Source organism: Lynx canadensis, chromosome B1 (genome assembly GCF_007474595.2).
Source record: "Lynx canadensis isolate LIC74 chromosome B1, mLynCan4.pri.v2, whole genome shotgun sequence".
Taxonomy (NCBI): Eukaryota; Metazoa; Chordata; class Mammalia; order Carnivora; family Felidae; genus Lynx; species Lynx canadensis.
This window is the reverse complement of record NC_044306.2, coordinates 7,829,732-7,848,385: the sequence shown is the minus strand read 5'-3', so window position 1 is coordinate 7,848,385 and position 18,654 is coordinate 7,829,732. Positions and strand designations below refer to the sequence as shown.

The window sequence follows — 18,654 nt, the reverse complement described above, 5'->3', positions numbered from 1 at the left end:
TTTTAAAAAAAATGTTTATTTTGAGAGAGAGAGAGACAGAGAGAGAGAGAGAGAGTGCATGAGCAGGGTAGGGGCAGAGAGACGGGGGGAGGGAGAGAGAGAGGGAGAGAGAGAAGCCCAAGCAGGCTCTGTGCCATCGGAGGAGAGCAACGCAGGGCTCAATCTCACCAATGCTGAGATCATGACCTGACACCAATCAAGTCTAGCCCCATTTTAGGATTACATACTGAGAATATTTTCCATATATATGTGTGTGTGTGTGTGTGTGTGTGTGTGTGTGTAGGCAGGCTACTGAGAAGCTGTTTTATTGCATCATTTAAATTTTGGATATTTTTTTCTAATGGGTTCTCATTCTGCTGTTAACACTTAAAAATATATTGATGACTTTTGAGCACTTACAGTGATCAGTATTTGGTAGACTTTCAACAAGCATCATCAGCTGACTCACGTACAGAAAAGGACTGTAAGAAAGAAGCATGTTAGAGGCACCTGGGTGGCTCAATGGATTGAGCTTCGGATCTTGATTTTGGTTCAGGTCATGATCCTGGGGTCCTGGGACGGAGTCTGGCATCAGCTCCATGTGGAGCACGGAGCCTGCTTGAGGTTCTCTACCTCTGCCCTTCTCCCTTGCTCATAGGCATGCTCTCTCTCAAATTAAAAACAAAAAAGCGAGCTGAGTTAAATAAAATGGGGCATAAAACTAAATCATGAAAGCCAAGAGAATTGATAAAAGAAGTCTATAAACCTTCATCTTTAAAATGTCTGCTAGTGATCAATATTAAAGACCATCGATTGAGGGGCCTCCTGACCCAGTAAGTAGTTTTTAAGTATTAAATATTTCATTGCCATTAACTAGCATACATTCACTTAAAAACTATATTATCATCTACTTACCAAACTGGAATGAATTAGTGGATGCTGTGTTGAATGAATGATTTCTTAAACCTTATGTAACATCAAGGTCTGTGGAATTTTCCCAATTTTCTTATCTTTACATTATTGTCATTTATCTATGTGTCTTAACCAGAATACATTCATTGGAAGCAAGGATGAGATCTTAATCAGCTTTTTAATATCTACTGAGTAATTTAATCAAGTGTCTTCTTGCACATTACTATTATCTCGATTAATAAAGCTAAATTTAGAGTGCTCTCAATTATAATTCATATAATCGTTATAACAACCCTATCAAGTAGGTGTACTATCATTCACACTTTATCAGATGAAGAAATCGGAGAATAGAAAAGTAATTTGCCAAAGGTCACACAGCTGCGCTCGAGGACACCAACAGTCTAATGCGGGCAGTCTTACTCCTAAGCCCCCATTTGGAACAAATTATAAATTATTCATGATAATAATATCACATCAGATACATTTGCCAGGCTCAAGGATGTGCCGCCGCTATATTGCAGTGAATACCTGTGGAATCTGATGCCATTGGACTAGGGCTTATTTTGATGACAAAATTAAAGTCGGCTAATATTGGGCTTCAGGACATTTTACCTTAATTTGTATTTTCTAAATATTCTAGGAGATCCTTGAATAATTTAGTAATATAAGAGGGCTAAAGTAACATTTGGTCTGCAGTGAAAAAGGAAGAAAACGTAGCATTTGCTAAGTGATCCATCTCGAACATCCAAATCAGCTAACACTTTGGACGGGGAAGGTGAGTTGAGACCATTTTGCGGGCACTGGTCTTCTGCAGTTCCTCTCCTCAAAAGAAAAGCCTCCAAGAGAGCACATTTATTTGGAGCATTCAACCTCCTGTTCATAATACCAACAATGTTTCCATTTTAGATAAACCCACTGAACCCTCGAGATAATTTATATTTAATTTCTTGGTGTTACCTCGATCCCTTAGTTATATGGTTAAAATCCCTGAGATCAGGGTGTTAGGCAAGTTTAGTGAGTTACTGGGACAGACAATGTGTGTGGGGGAGGAATTTACCAAATGAGCAATGCATTGGAATTCTAAGAAATGTCCACTTAAATGGCTCTCAAATTCGAACTCCTTGTTTCAGCCCCGGAAACAGTGGAGTTCTGCACACCCCACACTTTCAAAGGCTCTTCTGCACAATCATTTAGATGTTTTGAGCAGGAAGCAGCACAGCTGGGGAAACTTTACTGTCTTCTTCATACGGACTCAAGTGCGGTTGTAACGCAGAGCACCGAAGGGAAGGAGTCATCTTTCAGAAACCTCTCTTACCCTTGCGAGACCTATTTGATTAATCGTCACTTGTCCTGTGTCGGGCAGAGAACTCTCTGTATGTCCTAAATCACATGGTCCTCATGCCCTTCAAATGCAACCGTGCTTTTCCATGCTTCGACAGAGGACACTATGCAAGCCACATCTTCTAAAAGAGCATCTCAGCAGGTTTTAAGCTTCCTCGACCATTTTCTGCGGTATGACTTCACTTGGTGGTTTCCCTAGCCCCAGAAAGACTGCAACGCAGACAATCCCAGCCTTGATGCTGATGTTACAAATGACCTTCCCTGGGTTTTCTATGTGACAGGGCACACAAGGGAATGATGCAGCGGTCACTTCAGTCATTCGAGAACTTGAACTGTCCCCAGGGAGCTGTCAGAACAATCAGCCCCTCCTTCAGGAAATGAGAGGAAGTGCCAGCCCAGTGGAAATTTATTTATTACCCATTTGAAGGCTGCTGAAATAACAAAACATCCTTCTTACCAAGCACACCAGGGCTATACAAAGAAACTGGGAATATTCTCACACTGGGGCAGTGAATGTCATTCAGTCGAGGGCTAAGCAGTATTATTTTGTTAACGGCACTCCCAAAGAAGGAAGAAGGCAACGTGATCGTGTAAAATAAATTAAGCATCAGTGAAAAACTTTCCTTGACCCAACTCATTGCAGGAAATCTGCTAGAAGTGACCTTGGTGCCAAGCAGGTCAACAGCTCCTGCGTCAGAGTGAAGGCTCTGTCACAGTTCTAGTCTACTGTGCTGGGAAACCCCTCCACTCAGGTTCAAAGAGTTAAAAACAAAAGCCCTTCTGCCTGGAACAGCTACTCCCCAAATTAGGGGAAATGGCGAAGGTGTTTCTCCAGCCTGCAGGGAAAACTAAGGATCGAAAATCTCTATCATCCCTCCCTTCCCAAGGCAGAGCTCTGCACCTAGAGACTTGCCGTGCTGGCCCTGGGGCCGAGGAAGACCATCCCTCACCTAGCCTGTGCCTTCGGCCTTAGGTCTAGTGGGGGCACTTGCCTCCTCCTTTTACCTTCCTGCAGGGCATTTGGGGGGATTCCTCTGAATTGCAAAGCTCTGTCAATGCCTGGAAACAGATCCCTGCCTTCCGAATTCGCTCCGCCTGTGCTTTGTTCTAGTGGGTGTTCTTGGTCCTCCGTTCAAAGTGTTCCTCCTTTCCAAGCTACCGGAAGTAAAATAATGCATGAAAAAATAGGAAGAAGGAATTCGGTCTCAAGGCCGTGAACGCAGAAATCTTGCCTGAGAAATCTTGCCCCCCTGGCCTGGCATTTCAGACTCGCCAGGCCCCCCCATCATGGCTAATCCACATCGTGGACTGAGGGGCTCCCTCAAGGATGGGGGGAACAGGCCTGGAGCTCTGGAGGCCCCGCCACGCAGCTCTGAGGGGCCAGACACCTTTCCCCTCCGGTGCCCAGTCTCCCAGTTGGCAACATGACGCTGCTGAAACGCCCAGAAGAGGAGCCCGGGCCTACCGCTGTGCGACCTCTTCTCCACCCGGGCGGCACCACATCCTGTCCAGAGCCACCTTCATTGGTCTGCAACAGGTCCTATCAGGCTGAGCAGGAAGGACCCCCCAGCTCCCGCCGCAGTACAGGTTTGTGACCACAATGTTCGCTCCAAGGGGAAAGCTGAGAGGGAGAGGCCTGTCCACAGACACTCAGACGACTTGCTCGGACTCAGGACAGAACACAGATGGAGGGACTCTGGGAGCGGTGCTGGGAACCCAGTTCCAGGCCGGCTGGGAACCCAGTTCCGGCTGTAGCTAGCCTCGCCCACTTCGTCAAAGGCACAGAGCAAGCAATGATCTCTGCGGCCAGTAGGCAGAGGGAGAGAGAGCCCTTCCGGAAGCTGGCTGCCCACTCCCCGTCTTCCCTAGCCCAACTCACAACCGTCCTGCTCGCCAGGCACTTGTTCTCCCTCTAGACAGAATCTTCTACAGGGTTCTGTGCGGTCAGCAGTGGCCACGGGATCCTGGCCATTGGGGGTAGAACCGCGGTGCCCTCTGGAGCCAGGAAGGGACAGCGGAGCGTCACAAAAATGTGTCCCACCACCTCCCTGGAGCAGCTGGGGTGCTCGGCTGGTGTGACCCCAACGTCGGGGCCAAGTCCCAGGTCTCTCTGGCAGATTTCTGGATGGACCGCTACGGCTGTTCTTAAAATCAAGGGCCGACACGCTTTAGAGAGCGGAAGAGAGCTGGCCGACACCTGCCTGAGCTGAACATCGCGAAGTTCACGAGAACGCGGGGTTCATTCCACAAGCCCCCCCCCCCCGGCCCCACCCCCACCCAAGTCACCTGCGGGGGAAGCGGGTCCCGGAAAGTGACCAACTCGGCGTCCGGCAGCACGGAATAAAAACCCCAAGGGCTCTCCACTTGAGGACACGGCGGACCGGCTGTGGCCACCACCGGCGCCCCGCCCCACGAACCCCAAGGTCAGCAGCGCCGGGTCCCACCCGGGGTGGGCGCCGGGCCCGCGGAGACGCCCCCCAAGCCCGCGACTCGGCACGCCCCTCCCTCCCCCACTGCGCCCCCCCACCCAGCATCTGCGCGGTGACCCCCGGACGCTGGCCCCCCAGCACCCTAAGTCCCGGCCGAACAGACCTGGCCCTCTGCCCCCCCCAAGCCAGCTGCGGACGGACCCCCCAAACCTAGCGGCCGGTGGGCGGGACTGGGTGGGGGGACTAGGGCCGCTCGGTGCCCACAGCGAGCACGGGGACCGGGGAGCCACGCACCCCTTGTCCAGAAAGTCCTCAGTCCCCGAGACGGCTCTCGAGGAGGCGCACCCGGGTCCACCGGCACCCCCGCCCCACCCCCGCCCCACCCCCGCCTGGCCTACCTGCCCGCGGGCAGCGCGCTCTGCTCCTCTCCAGATGGGACCACCGCCAGGAGCAGGGCCTGAGGCAGGAGAGCCGCGACCTTTAGGTGACCCGCACCCCAGGCTGTTCGGTGGGAGCTGGCCCAGGTCCCGGCATCCGGGGCGTCAGGGCGCTGGGCCGCAGCCCCACCGCCTCCCCGTGGGACCAGGCCCTCCGCACCTGCCCCGGCTTCTAGCCCCGCCCGAAACCCACCCTCGGGCCCCAGAATCTAACCCTGAGATTCACCTGCGGCCGCAGGAAAACAGGTACCAATCCTCCCGGGCCGCTGCTGACGCCTCACCTCCAAGAACAGAGTCCCTGGAAGAGGCATCAGCATCCTTCCAATCCCAAGTGACTGATGAAAGCAGTATCTTAAAGCATCTCAGGAGAACGTGGGACAAGGTCAGAAACCTGCGCGGCTTGAGCGAAAACCCTTGCTTTAGACCTCAGCGAAGTCGAGAGCTGCTTGCCTAGGAATCTGCTGCCTGGAAGCAGAGAGGACGCCCAGCCGGAGGAGCGGAAAAACGGGCGAGCGAACTCAAACAGCCTGTGAGTGGAAGGACAGCCGGTCAGTGTCTGACTGCAACCTTGCAGAAGATGGGAAGTTGGCCTGGCCTCTTGAGAGAAGGTGACAGCAGCGGGGCATCAGCGGGAAAGAGTCAGCTGGGCAAATGGAGATCATCTGGCCCGGCAGTCAGAGGCTGAAGTGAAAAAACTCAGGGACGCTGTTCATGTGTAGATGTTTCTGTTAAAAGGCTCGAGGGAGAAAAATAAATACTTAAAAAAATTATTTGAGGACAATCAAAATCAAATGAATGGAGAACCTACAGGAGAAATTAAAAAAAAACCCAACACATACACACAAAAGCCTTCAAAACTGACATGAGCGTGTTTGCGGTCTGAATGCACAACTCGGAAGAGATTCGGGAGCAGTGGCCGAAGCTTCAAGTTCTGCCTCAGTTACACCAGAAACGTGCAATGCCGACTTCAGAGAATGCTGACAGAGGAGGAAACATTCTCGGAGACAGAGAAGGAGGCTGCAAGTGCATGAAAACGGGACCCACATGCATCAGAAGCTCCACCTTTACGGGGTGAGCTGAAGACAAGGACAAAGACCCGCTTTCTTCTATCATAACCGGGTTCTCCTCTACAGGAAAAGAGCCCGTGGAAGTCTGACCCTAGCTCTGTAGGCCGAGAGAAACCTCAAGCTAAGAAAATGACCATAACAGATAAACAGTGGCTAAAACAGAGTTCACCGCCAGCCTTCCCAGTGGCCCCTTTGCTCCTGGGAAGCTTACACCTGCAGCCCTGATAATATGGGGCCGGGAGCCCGGATCATCAGGTCCCTAAGGAACGGGGACATCTCGCCTCGACGGCTGGGAGGACCACAGTCACGTGCAGGTTGGATGCTGCCGTCACAGCAGCAAATCCCTGAACACCCACAACCAGAGCTGAAGAGCTGCCTGTCTTTTCTCTCTTTAGAAGTAATTTTATGGGGGCGCCTGGGTGGCGCAGTCGGTTAAGCGTCCGACTTCAGCCAGGTCACGATCTCGCGGTCCGTGAGTTCGAGCCCCGCGTCGGGCTCTGGGCTGATGGCTCGGAGCCTGGAGCCTGTTTCCGATTCTGTGTCTCCCTCTCTCTCTGCCCCTCCCCCATTCATGCTCTGTCTCTCTCTGTCCCAAAAATAAATAAAACGTTGAAGTAATTTTATGGAGGCGCTTGGCTCAGGTCATGATCTCAGGGTTTATGAGTTCAAATCCTGCGTCAGGCCTGTGCTGACTGTGCAGAGCCTGCTTGGGATTCTCTCTCCCTCTCTCTCTGCCCCTTCCTCACTCATGCACACTCTCTTTCTCTCTCAAAATAAAGCAATAAACTTTTAAAAATAATTTTTTATGGAGGTTCCTCAAAAAATTAAAAATAGACCTACCCTATGACCCAGCAATAGCACTGCTAGGAATTTCCCCAAGGGACACAGGAGTGCTGATGCAGAGGGGCACTTGTACCCCAATGTTTATAGCAGCACTCTCAACAATAGCCAAATTGTGGAAAGAGCCTAAATGTCCATCAACTGATGAATGGATAAGAAATTGTGGTTTATATACACAATGGAGTACTACGTGGCAATGAGAAAGAATGAAATCTGGCCTTTTGTAGCAACGTGGAGGGAACTGGAGGGTGTTATGCTAAGTGAAATAAGTCCTACGGAGAAAGACAGATACCATATATTTTCCCTCTTATGTCGATCCTGAGAAACTTAACAGAAGACCATGGGGGAGGGGAAGGGGGAAAAAAAAGGGAGGGAGGCAAACCATAAGAAACTCTTAAAGACTGAGAATAAACTGAGGGTTGATGGAGGGTGGGAGGGAGGGGAGGATAGGTGATGGGCATTGAGGAGGGCACCTGTTGGGATGAGCACTGGGTGTCGTATGGAAACCAATTTGACAAATAAATTTCATATTAAAAAAATGATAATTTTGTAAAAACTTTAAAAAATAAAAAATAAAAGTAATTTTGATTTATCTCTTTCTCATCGAACTGCTGTTATTTAAATCATGCTACAGTTGCTCCCGTTGAAGTTTGATAGCATTATAATTTTCAGGGAAGTGTTTAAAATATGGATTTGTTTAATGTAATCCTCATGAATACATAATTTCCATCTCATTGGGCCCTCTAGAATTAGTCAGTATATGTATTGTATTTTGTTTTAAAATTTTTTAATGTTTATTCGTTTTTGAGAGAGAGAGACAGAGACGCAGGGGAATGGCAGAGACAGAGAGGGAGACACAGAATCTGAAGCAGGCTCCAGGCTCTGAGCTGTCAGCACAGAACCCGATGGAGGGCTCGAACCACGAACTGTGAGATCGTGACCTGAGCCGAGGTCAGACGCTTAACGCCACCCAGGCACCCCATATTGTATTTTGTTTTAAATTAAAAGGCTGCTATTACTTAAACCCATCATTGAAATTTGATATGAATAGAGGTGTTTAAGGCAAAAGAGACCAATTCACTTCAGTGTGTTAAAAAAATATACTATATACTCTATACATGAATTTTGGTTGTAGTGTCAGTGTATTCCATCTACTTGCACCTTCAAGAATATTCTAGTCTTCTGAGCTTTTTAGTCCACAAGACTTGAGCTGCATTTTATTTTGAGAAAAAGACAGGGGTTATTAGAATTCTACTCTACTGAGAGAAATATTGAACCAAAGAAGGAATAACAAGTAGGACAATTTATTCTCAAAGCAAGTTAAGCACGTAGTATTCGTTTCTAACCTGTCCACTCGTTGGCCTCACACTGATTGAGCATATGTTGGCCATCAGACGCTCTGCTGGGTACCGGGCTTCTGGAGGTCCAGCTTTCGTCCGTGTGCTCTGGGGGAGCTCAGGGGCCAGAGAGGGGCCAGAGAGGGGCCAAAGGGCAGTTCTCTGGGAATGTTAAGAAGCCAAACCTTCCTCAAATGGAAAGGGCATGAGGTATTTAATATGCTGCCTACAACAATCTCCAGAATTCTAATCTAATACTACATTCGGCCCCAAGATCCTACACTGGCTTTGCCTCAAGTTTCCTTTTGTCCTTGTTGCTGTCATAACGTCTTTAACCCTCAGACGTTAAGAGGATTCAATAAAGCAAAAGATTTCGAAAAACAAAAAGGCACGGCAGTGGGGGTGAGGGTGTGGACGGCAGGAAGTTGAGGGCAACAGAGAGAAGAGCATGCTAATCCCACCAGATGATGAAAGCTCTGGTCTACAATGCTGAAGGGTTTGGCTTCACCCTCCCCTGTCATGGAAGGATGTGCACGGTTTCACGTACAGAGAAGGTGATGACTACTCTAGAACAAGCCCTGGAGGCAAGAAGGGCAGTTGGGAGGTCGCTTCTTGACCCATGAGATGGAGGGTTATGATGACTTGGGGAGACCGTCGGAAGTGAGCGCAGGTGGATCCGGAAGAGATACGGAGGACAAGGGAGACGGAGTGGCAGAATAAGGTGACGTCGTTTTCAGATTTTCTGGAGTGGTGGTGACTTTCACTCTGATAAGATGCACAGAAGAATAGACAGGTGTCAGGAAAAGCAAGTTAGATTTTCTGGCCTGGTCTCTAAACACCCCACATGACCACACGAACCTAGAAAGAGACTTTCACCTAGTGGTCCAAGAAAAGGTTAGTTCTGATCACCTGCTCAACGGTTGTGGGTTCTCCCTCTCTCCGTGTGTCTCTTTCACTTGGGTGCATAGTTGGATTTATCAATTTTTTTTACATCCCACTCTCAATATTGATGCATGTAAAGTCCTACCTCCATCCCTCCTTTCCTTGCCTTCTGCCCCTCTTCTTAATGGTATAATTAGCACCTGCAAATCTCTACCATGCAAATCCAACTAAAATGATGACAGTAATCTACATCTAACCTTGCACTTGCCCCATCCCCACTCTATCACTCTGCCCTCATGCAACCTGAATCTCTCACTTCCATTTCTATGTGGCTCCATCATAGAGATAGATACATAGATAGATGGAAACATTTCATCTGGTTTTCACTTTTTACTTTAACATTATTTGCTAAGATTCATGCCTAATACCTGATGCCATTCAGTGCTTTTGCTGTCTGTGCTAATTCTCTTTTATGGGAATATATGTAGTTTATTTATCCACTCTCCTGATGAAGGACGTTGGGTCATTTCCAGGTTTGAGCTCTTATGAGCTTTTTTTCTTTTAATTTATTTATTAAAATTCAAGTTATTGAGCACATAGTGTAGTATCGGTTTCAGGAGTAGAGACCAGCGATTCATCACTTACCTATAACACCCAGTGCTCATCCCAACAAGCACCCTCCTTAACGCCCATCACCCATTTAGCCCATCCCCCCCCACCCAATATCCCTCCAGCAAACCTCGGTTTGTTTCTGTATTTAAGAGTCTCTTATGGTTTGCCTCCCTCTCTGTTTTTATCTTATTTTTGCTTCCTTTCCCCTGTGTTCATCTGTTTCATTTCTTAAATTTCACATATGAGTGAAAGCATGTATCTTTCTCTGACTTATTTTGCTCCACATAATACTCTAGTTCCATCCCTGTTGTTACAAATGGCAAGTTCTCATTCTTTCTGATTGTTGAGTAATATTCCATTGTATATATATATCCACCACATCGTCTTATCCATTCATCCGTCGACGGGCATTTGGGCTCTTTCCATAGTGTAGCTATTGTTGACCGCATTGCTATAAACATTGGGGGGCATGTGCCTCTTTGAATCATCATGTTTGTTACCTTTGAATAGATACCTGCAGTGTCATTTGTGCCAGGTCGTAGGGTAGTTCTGTTTTTAACTTTCTGAGGCAACTCTGTACTGTTTCCAGAGTGGCTGCACCAGTTTGCATTCCCACCGGCAGGGCACAAGCATTCCCCTTTCTCCGTATCTTCACCAACATCTGTGGTCTCCTGAGTTGTTAATGTGAGCCATTCTGACAGGTATAAGGTGGTATCTCATTGTGGTTTTGATTTGTGTTTCCCTGATGAGGAGTCATGTTGAGCATTCTGTCATGTGTCTGTTCGCTATCTGGATGTCTGGAGAAGTGTCTGTTCATGTCTTCTGCCCATTTCATCACTGGATTATTTGGTTTTGGGTGTTGAGTTTGATAAGTTCTTTATAGATTTTGGATACTAACCCTTTACCTGATATGTCATTTGCAATTATCTTCTCCCATTCTGTCGGTTGCCTTTCAGTTTTATTATTTCTTTGCTGTGCAGACGCTTTTTATTTTGGTGAGGTTTTATGAGCTTTTATACAACTTTGTACATGTTTATTGCCATTCTATAGGATGTTTCTAGTTGGGATTCCCCATTTTTTTTAGAAGAGGGACACGACATGAACTCTCTCCACACATTTCCCCCATACATGCTTTAAAAACACTTATTTCAACCTAAGCGATCTATCTTTTCACACTGACCATTGACCCTGAATCCACAAATAGTCTCTGTTTATGTAACAGCAAAATGACAAGTCATTTTGCCTAGTTTAAACTACTGGTCGACTCAGTGGAAAACTAAATCACACAAGTTACTGAACCTAACCAGTCAAGTGACTGCAAACAGTGCTCACAGAAGTCCCATAAACCCCCGGCGTGGGAAATTGGAGTGTTCTCCCTAATTTGCAGATACAAAGTCAGTAGTGAGATGGATTCCTATCCCTTCAGATGCCCTGCTCCTGATTGGAACAGAGACTTGTCCCCAGTGTCATAGGGACTAAATCAACGATGCACAGCTTATACAAAGAGACAGAATGTTGCTCATGAGTTTCAAAGCCCTGAGTGGTAGCATCCACACTGCAGGGCTCTCGGAGCTTCTTCTCTGACATGCCCTCCAAAGTCTTAAGCAGTCCACCTGTCTGTGGTTTCCCTGGCCTGGGCGTACCAGGAGCAGATACACCGAGACAGTGCTGGTCAGTGACATTGCACAGGAAACCGCACAGAGAAAGGACCGAGGACTTCAATGCTCGTGGAAGATACCACCCTCGCTGCCCTGCAGACTTTCCAAAAGTGGTACAGGATCGAAAACGGTTCCACTGGTTAAGACGTTGACATTCTGTCCTGTCGCTACAGGGTGGGGGCTTGGGGGTGTGGGAGGGGGCTTCTGGGGTATCAGCTTCAGTGACTCCAGTTGACTTTGCCCAGCTCATGCTTCTAGAATTTCTGTCTTAACCATGTTGGAACAACATATTCAAAGGGTTTCTTACTCTCTATGCTTTTCATTTTCTAAAATCTGTCTGGAAATTGGGACTTTTCCGCTCTTTCCGGCAGAGTACGTAGTATCATTTCATTTGCTCATTGAACAAATATGTATTGAATTAGAATCATGTGCCAGGTACTCTGCTAGACCCCAGAGATAGAATTCTGAAAAAAGGAAAAAGTCCTTGCCCTTAAGAATTTTAACTAATCACACTGCGACGTGTCATAGAGATGACAGCAAGGAGTCAGTGGTAGCAGTGGTAGACCCTGAGCCATCCTGGGCGGTGCACGGGAGAGAAATGCTTAAGGCGGTGAAATCATGCTAAGGTGAGGTCTGAGTGAGCCCTAGCAGGTAGCAGACAGGATGCATTTCCTTTTGCTGCCTCTCCCCCGTCTCTCCTGCCACCACTTTCATCCGGGACACAGCGTCCCCCGTCCCCCGAGGACCACTGCACCACCAACAGCGTCTTCCTGCTTCCACCCTGCCCAGTCTAACCAGTTCTTTGCTCCACAAAGCCCCACCCAGTCTCCGCACTCTCTATCGCGTGACTTCACCGCCTGCTGTTTCCATTGGCTTTGCAAGGACTTCTCTTCAATTCTCCCAGCCGGTCAACATCCTCACTCTGGGTGTTCACGCAGGCTCTCCGCCCAGGATTTCCTGCCTCTTGTCTGTATGATTAAACGATTCTCATCTTTCAGCCTTCAGCTTGATTGACATCTCGCGAGTCTCCACCCTCTTCATGTGTTTCATAAAATCTATAAAGATTATATTTTGTATATTTCTTCAATATTTCTCCCCCCTACCAGACTACAATCTCCACAAAAGGAAGGACCATTTTGCCTGTTATTTACCAGAGGCTGGTGTAATGCCTGGTACATAATAGACCCTAAATGGTTTGTTGTTGTTGTTGTTGTTGTTGTTGCTTTTGCTGAATAAATAGATTCATGTGTTAGATTCACATTTTTTGTCAAATAAAATCTTTGTTACAAGATTAATTCCATAGGTAAGGAAAAAAAGCCCACAAAGTAGAAAATTTTTATATAATGTTAAACGCAACTCTATTCACCTCTCTATTAGTCAGGGGTTTCTGGAGAAACAAAACCAATAGAAGATGATAGTTAGATAACTGAATAATTGGCCCATCTGATTACACGGACTAATAAATCCCAAGATGTTTAGTATGAGTCGGCAAGCTGGAGAGCCGAAAGTTTAGTTCTAGTTCAAGTTCAAGGTCCTGAGACTCAGGAGAGCTCACGGTGTAGTTCTCGTCTGAAGGGAAGACAAACCTGATGTCCTAGTTTGAAGGCAGTCAGGCAGGAGGAATTCATTCTTACTCACAATCCTTTTTGTTCTATTCAGGCCGTCAACTGATGAGATGAGGCCCACCCACATTTGGGAGAGCAATCTTCTTAGTTAGCCTACCAAGTCAAATGTTAATATTACCTGGAAACACAGACACACCCCGAACAGTATTTGACCAAACGTCTGGGCACCCTGTGGCCCTGTCAACCTGACACGTAAAATTAACCATCCCAAACTCTCATTCACATCACAATTGTGTTTCGTCTGCGTATCGTTGACCTTTAAGTCATTCAGTTGAGCCCAAGTGCATGATGTAGGGGCCCAAGAATATACTACGTGTGATTCCAAGATGGAGGTCCTCCTGATTCTTGCCTGCTGCTGGACCAGTTCGTTCTGCTTGAGCTGGAATTCTGCACTGCAAGTGAACAGATGTCACCAGAGGCAAAGAAAGAACCGAAGACGTCGCCATCAAGTGACAGGAGAGAAGACATGGAATTTGTAATAAATATAATAACAATGTAGTTATGCAGCAATAAGCAATATTTGTCATTATTAGTGAATAGGTACCATTTATTTACTGCATGAACTCACTTAATCGCCTTAAGGACCCTAGTTAGTGCTGTTATTCCTCTTCTGTGGGAGAGCAAACGGAAGCACAGAGAGGTTAGGTAACTGGTCTAAGGATAGAGATAACAGGCGACAGGTCCAGGGTCCGCCTTGGGCACGTTTGCTCTAGAATCTGCGCTCCTTGCTAACGCGCCCCACCGCCCCTTGGGAGTTCCCTGAGCGCCAACTCTTGACACGTGCTACCTCCTCAAAGCCCACGACAACTCTGCAAGCTCAAAGAATAATTTGAGGAAATAACGTGAGGAAAATGAGAAAACAGAGACGAATTCGTCAGTCGTGTAACCTCAGTGAGGAAACAGGCTGATGAAGTAACTTGCCCAAAGCCATAATGCAAGTTAGCGGAAGAAACAATTTTTCTTTCCTTTTTTTTAAATTTTTTAAAAATGTTTTTATTTTATTTTTGAGAGAGAGAACAAGTGGGGGAGGGGCAGAGAGTGAGGAAGACACAGAATCGGAAGCGGGCTCCAGGTTCTGAGCTGTCTGCACAGAGCCCGACGCGGGGCTTGAACCCACGAACCCTGAGATCATGACCTGAGCCGAAGTCGGGCGCTCAACCGACTGGGCCACCCAGGCGCCCCAAGAAACAATTTTTCAAACCCAATGCATCTGACCTCCAAACCGAGTCTCCAATGCCCCTCAGTTACCTCATCCTGTGGGTTGAATCCGCATGGGTTCATCCATCTCCACAACAAAGCTTCCAATCACAGATGAAACATAATTTTAAATTTATAGCACAGTCAGGATCAAGGAATTGTAGTCCAGTCATATTTTCTCTATGCAAATTGTATGCGTGCAGCGAAACTGCATGAACGATGACTTGTGCAAAGACAGTTTTGCATTTCTGACTTGCCTCTTCTTTGATTATTTCTAATCCTAAAAAATGCATCCGTTGGGATGACTAATGCCAGCCACTTATCCACATAGGTCTGGCCACTTACGTGGCGATGTGATGAACGTAAAATATGTCCAACCCAATCGTGCCAGATACCAAACAGTGAAAGAAGAGGACCAAGCCACAAATTGCCAAGAATCCAGCTTTAACTAGGTATGGACGGAGGAGTCACCTGGGGGCAGCTTAGCAAGGTTTGTCTTTAGCTAAAACCCATTCTGCTGTTCTCTGTACTTCTAGAATTTTGCTTTTTGTGAGTGGAGTGGAGTGAACCTAGCCAAGCCATCAGGAAATCTAAGTGTACCCCCCCGTGTCTTTAAGGCCACGTGAACGGGAATAACATAGCTTCTCGTGCACACCGGCTCAAGGACTGTGAGGTGTGGATTCGCAAGACGAAGCAGATTCCAATGTCTCTTTCAGCCAAGCCCCCCGCCCCGAGCAGGATACATACAAACACTGTCGCTGCCCACCTACGCCTTCCATTTTCACTCTGTATTTTCCTAGAAGCGCCTCCTATTCTGTAGGTTTGCTTTAGTAACTCTAAATATTTCAACCCGCTGTTCAAAGGTTCATGAGTATATATCCATTTAGTGGTTTAAAAATAGTCCCTAGGGATAATTATTTACTTTCAAAATATTTCGCCCAGAAAATTACGTGTAGTTACGATGACCGGCTTGTGTTGGGGCATTGTCTGTGCAAAATAGTATCCGATACATTAAAAACAGCATTACAAATAATCCACACTAGCTAAATGGGCGGCTGTGGTATGCGTTGCTCACTAGATCTTTCCTAACAGCCTGGGTTCCCATCTGCCTGCCCATCACGGTAGCCTACAAGCTGCCTAGACGCCCAGAAGCAACACAAGCATATTTCCTCCGTTTCAAGTACACGTAAACAATCTACTAGGACATGCTGATCTTTTCCCCCATTGTTTTTTTCTTTCCTTAGCAGAGTAAAGGCCAAAGCAGCTACATCAAGGGAAAGCAAAGCTGATCTTCTAAAGCGAGTTTTCACTTTAAATACCTCACACACATTGGGGGTTTGGTTGACAAATGTTTGAGGCTCTGTCCCTGGGGAAGTCCCCATCCTCTACCCGCTGATGACACCCAGACTAAAACTTTGTCCAATTAATTCAGAAAAAAACTCCCCACATCTTGCGATGAGCTAGAGAGTCTGACAGTGACCTGATGAACACGCACGTTGGAAGCATCTTTGAGGGACAGATCTTGACTTCTGCCATGGCCCACAGACTGTTGGCTGCAAAAGAGAAAAGTTCAAGCCGGATTATTTACATTCACAATTTACTGTTGTGTTTATCCGCGGTGCTAATAGGAGCTCCAAGAAAATAATTCATTCTGGGGTCTCAGCAAGCCTCTAACCTTCCATAGTATTGACGGACTACACAGAATCCTTTCTACCAAGATTGGCCTTTATTTTCAGTCCCATCAACTTTCTTATAGTGGGTCTGTGAAAGATGTGAATACCGTGTGCCAAGGAACGTAATTCAGTGACTGTAACTCAATGAGGCCTCTGCTCCATTTCCCTATGGAATGTTCTGCAAATCTTTCTCTCGCTTAAGAAACTGATGGAGTTGTACCTGTCAAGAACAACACGCTGCTATGCTTGGCATTTCCCCGAGTTGTGCTAAGAAGACCTTGAATTTGACTCTGTTATCTTAGCTTGAAAGCTTGAAATATTTCAACTCTACCATGAAATGGGACAAAGCAGCCAAAGGAGTGGGGAGAGGAGTGTGTATATGTTTTGGAAGAGGAAGACAGAGCCTTATCTTCTACGATGTGTCACAGGCTAAGATTTGTAACTTCACCGTACAAGTTCAAGTTCATACCAGATTTTACTTAAAATTATGAGTTCTTGAGGTATAGAAAATGCAGATGGCTTGTAGAAATGAAAGTGCTTTTCTCTTTCTCCCTCTCTCTTTCTCTCTCTTTCTATGTCATGGGTCTTACAGTTAGAAATTTCCCTATCACACATAGTATTAAACTATTCCCACACTCCTTCCCAGGTTATTAAAGAGATACGTTATGGAGATCATCTCAAGCCCCCTGTCACCCGGTAAAGGCATCTCTTCACTGTTTGCTCAGTTTAATTCCACACACAAGAGCTGCGTATAAGAAAATGCTTACCTTATATGACTCCTGAGAGCCGCTTCCCGCCTTTGGCTCATAATAGTCACCTGCTCTTAGAAAGCTGCTCAGAGGCTTTTTCATCAGAAGCAGGAATCCCGACTGCATGCCACCATCCAACACACAGTAACCGACAGCACCTCAGCTAAGAACATTCTGTAACTTAGGCACAGGGGACCGAAAATTAGCAAAGTGAAACGCACTTAAAATTCTGCGAGCCAATCAACGCTTGGTGGTCTCACAGAATCCAGCAAATGTTAAAATATTAATAGTAAGAATGAAGCACTAAAACAGAAAAACTTGGGGAAGCAAAGCACGGGATGAGTTGACCTCAAGGAGGACAAAATCTGGGGAGGACGGAGTATAGCACGTCAGGACAACTCCTTGAAAACGATTCCAAATTTAAGCATCATTTTCGAAGGCAAATGAACTATCTGCACGCTGTGCAGCCAAGTGCACGCAGTGTGAATCAGAAGGACAGCGGAGTGGCCCCGGTGCCGATCGTCGCCACCCTCCTGAAACAGAGCTGGGTTCCATGAGGCTCCTACCTGGGAGATCTGGGCTTTGCCCAGTAACGTATGGACTTTCTGCATGTTCTACGGCCTGAATTCTGCAATTTGACGGTAGAACGTGTAGGTGTGTGTACGTATATACGTACATTCTCCTCTTAAAATCTATGCTTACAAAATGCAGGCTTTGATGTTACCTTACGGTACTGAGAGCCCACGAAGCCAATGCGCTCCTATAAACAGCATCATTCACCTTCTATTTTTCACTCTCAAGTTCACTGCTGGGAGCGTTGGACCCTCGCTTGGAAACAAGTCTCCCCCTGCCCCGTTCTTGTGGATTGAGTGTTACTCAGAAGCAGCACATCCTCACAGAAAAGCGAGAACAAAGAAAGGCGCTGGGCCCTCCGTGAGCTTGAAAACGGCCAGGCGGTGACCAGACAGAGGAAGGCAACCCTTTGCTGACGGGCACCGGCTTCCTCAAGCTTTGTCACCACTCGGGCTCCGCAGAATCCAGATGATGCTTCTCTGCGTCCTCATTCGCAGTGCGCTGCACAAATCAAGGCTGCAGAGAAGGGGAAAGAATTGCACGCTGCCCTGGCGAGGAGGGGCTCGAGAATGCGGTCAGTGCCCGGGCTGCGACAAGCGGGGGTTCTGATGGGCCAACGAGCCATCCCCGCGCCCCCAAACATGGCAGGTACCGGGGCAGCGGCTGAGAAACGTGGGATCACTGAGGCCAAGAGGCAATGGGAAAGCAGGTACATCTTCGCCTTCGGGCAGGGTGACTTCATTCAGAGGTCAGTACTCAGATTTGCAACTTCTCGTGCTCTGATTCCTTCCACCCCCTTCGTCCCCTCTACCTACAACTTCTGTAGGTTCCAAATCACCGGAGTTGCCAAACGCGATCTGATCACTCCCTGAATAAGCCGGTCGTCTCTGGGACCTACTGAAGAATCGAAATGTATATGGAGCTGGTGCTCTCTTGCTGCCCATTGTGAGCTCGCTGTGCTTGCCCGACAACCCAGTGAGACGGGCCCCATGACCCCACTTTTCCAGGAATAAAACAGAGAATGAGAAGCATAAACTGTCCCAGAGGCACACCACCGCCATCAGGTCCCCCAAACAACGCGGCTCCAAATCTCATTCCTTCTTCTCCTCTTTCCCTCGTGGGGCAGAAAGAATGTCCGCGTGAGCTCAGGGGCCCAATTTCCGTCGACCTTTAGAGGTGGCCAGCTTGGAAGCCCTCAAATCTATGCAGGTGGGAGAATGACCACGCAGTGTCCACAAAGATAACTAAAACTAGGGAAATCGCACACCAAAATACCAATTTCTGGCTTCTCTTGAAAAACTCCCACACCTATTCGGGCACTGTAAATTAAGGGATTGCACACG

At 47.3% G+C, this 18,654-nt stretch overlaps 1 protein-coding gene across 1 annotated transcript; it reads left to right on the top strand.

Annotated features, from left to right (window-relative positions):
- The first annotated feature begins 3,656 nt into the window (after positions 1-3,656).
- On the top strand, positions 3,657-5,552 carry LOC115511698 (basic proline-rich protein-like). Its single transcript, XM_030311987.1, has 2 exons — positions 3,657-3,819; positions 4,567-5,552. The coding sequence occupies exons 1-2, from the start codon at positions 3,657-3,659 to the stop codon at positions 5,550-5,552; spliced, it is 1,149 nt and encodes a 382-aa protein (XP_030167847.1).
- The last annotated feature ends 13,102 nt before the right edge of the window (positions 5,553-18,654 follow it).

Excerpts from the sequence above, each read along its gene's own strand:
- LOC115511698 (XM_030311987.1), top strand. The coding sequence starts at position 3,657 with ATGACGCTGCTGAAACGCCCAGAAGAGGAGCCCGGGCCTACCGCTGTG. Across the intron at positions 3,820-4,566 it reads CAGCTCCCGCCGCAGTACAG|CACGGAATAAAAACCCCAAG; the intron begins GTTTGTGACCAC and ends GGCGTCCGGCAG.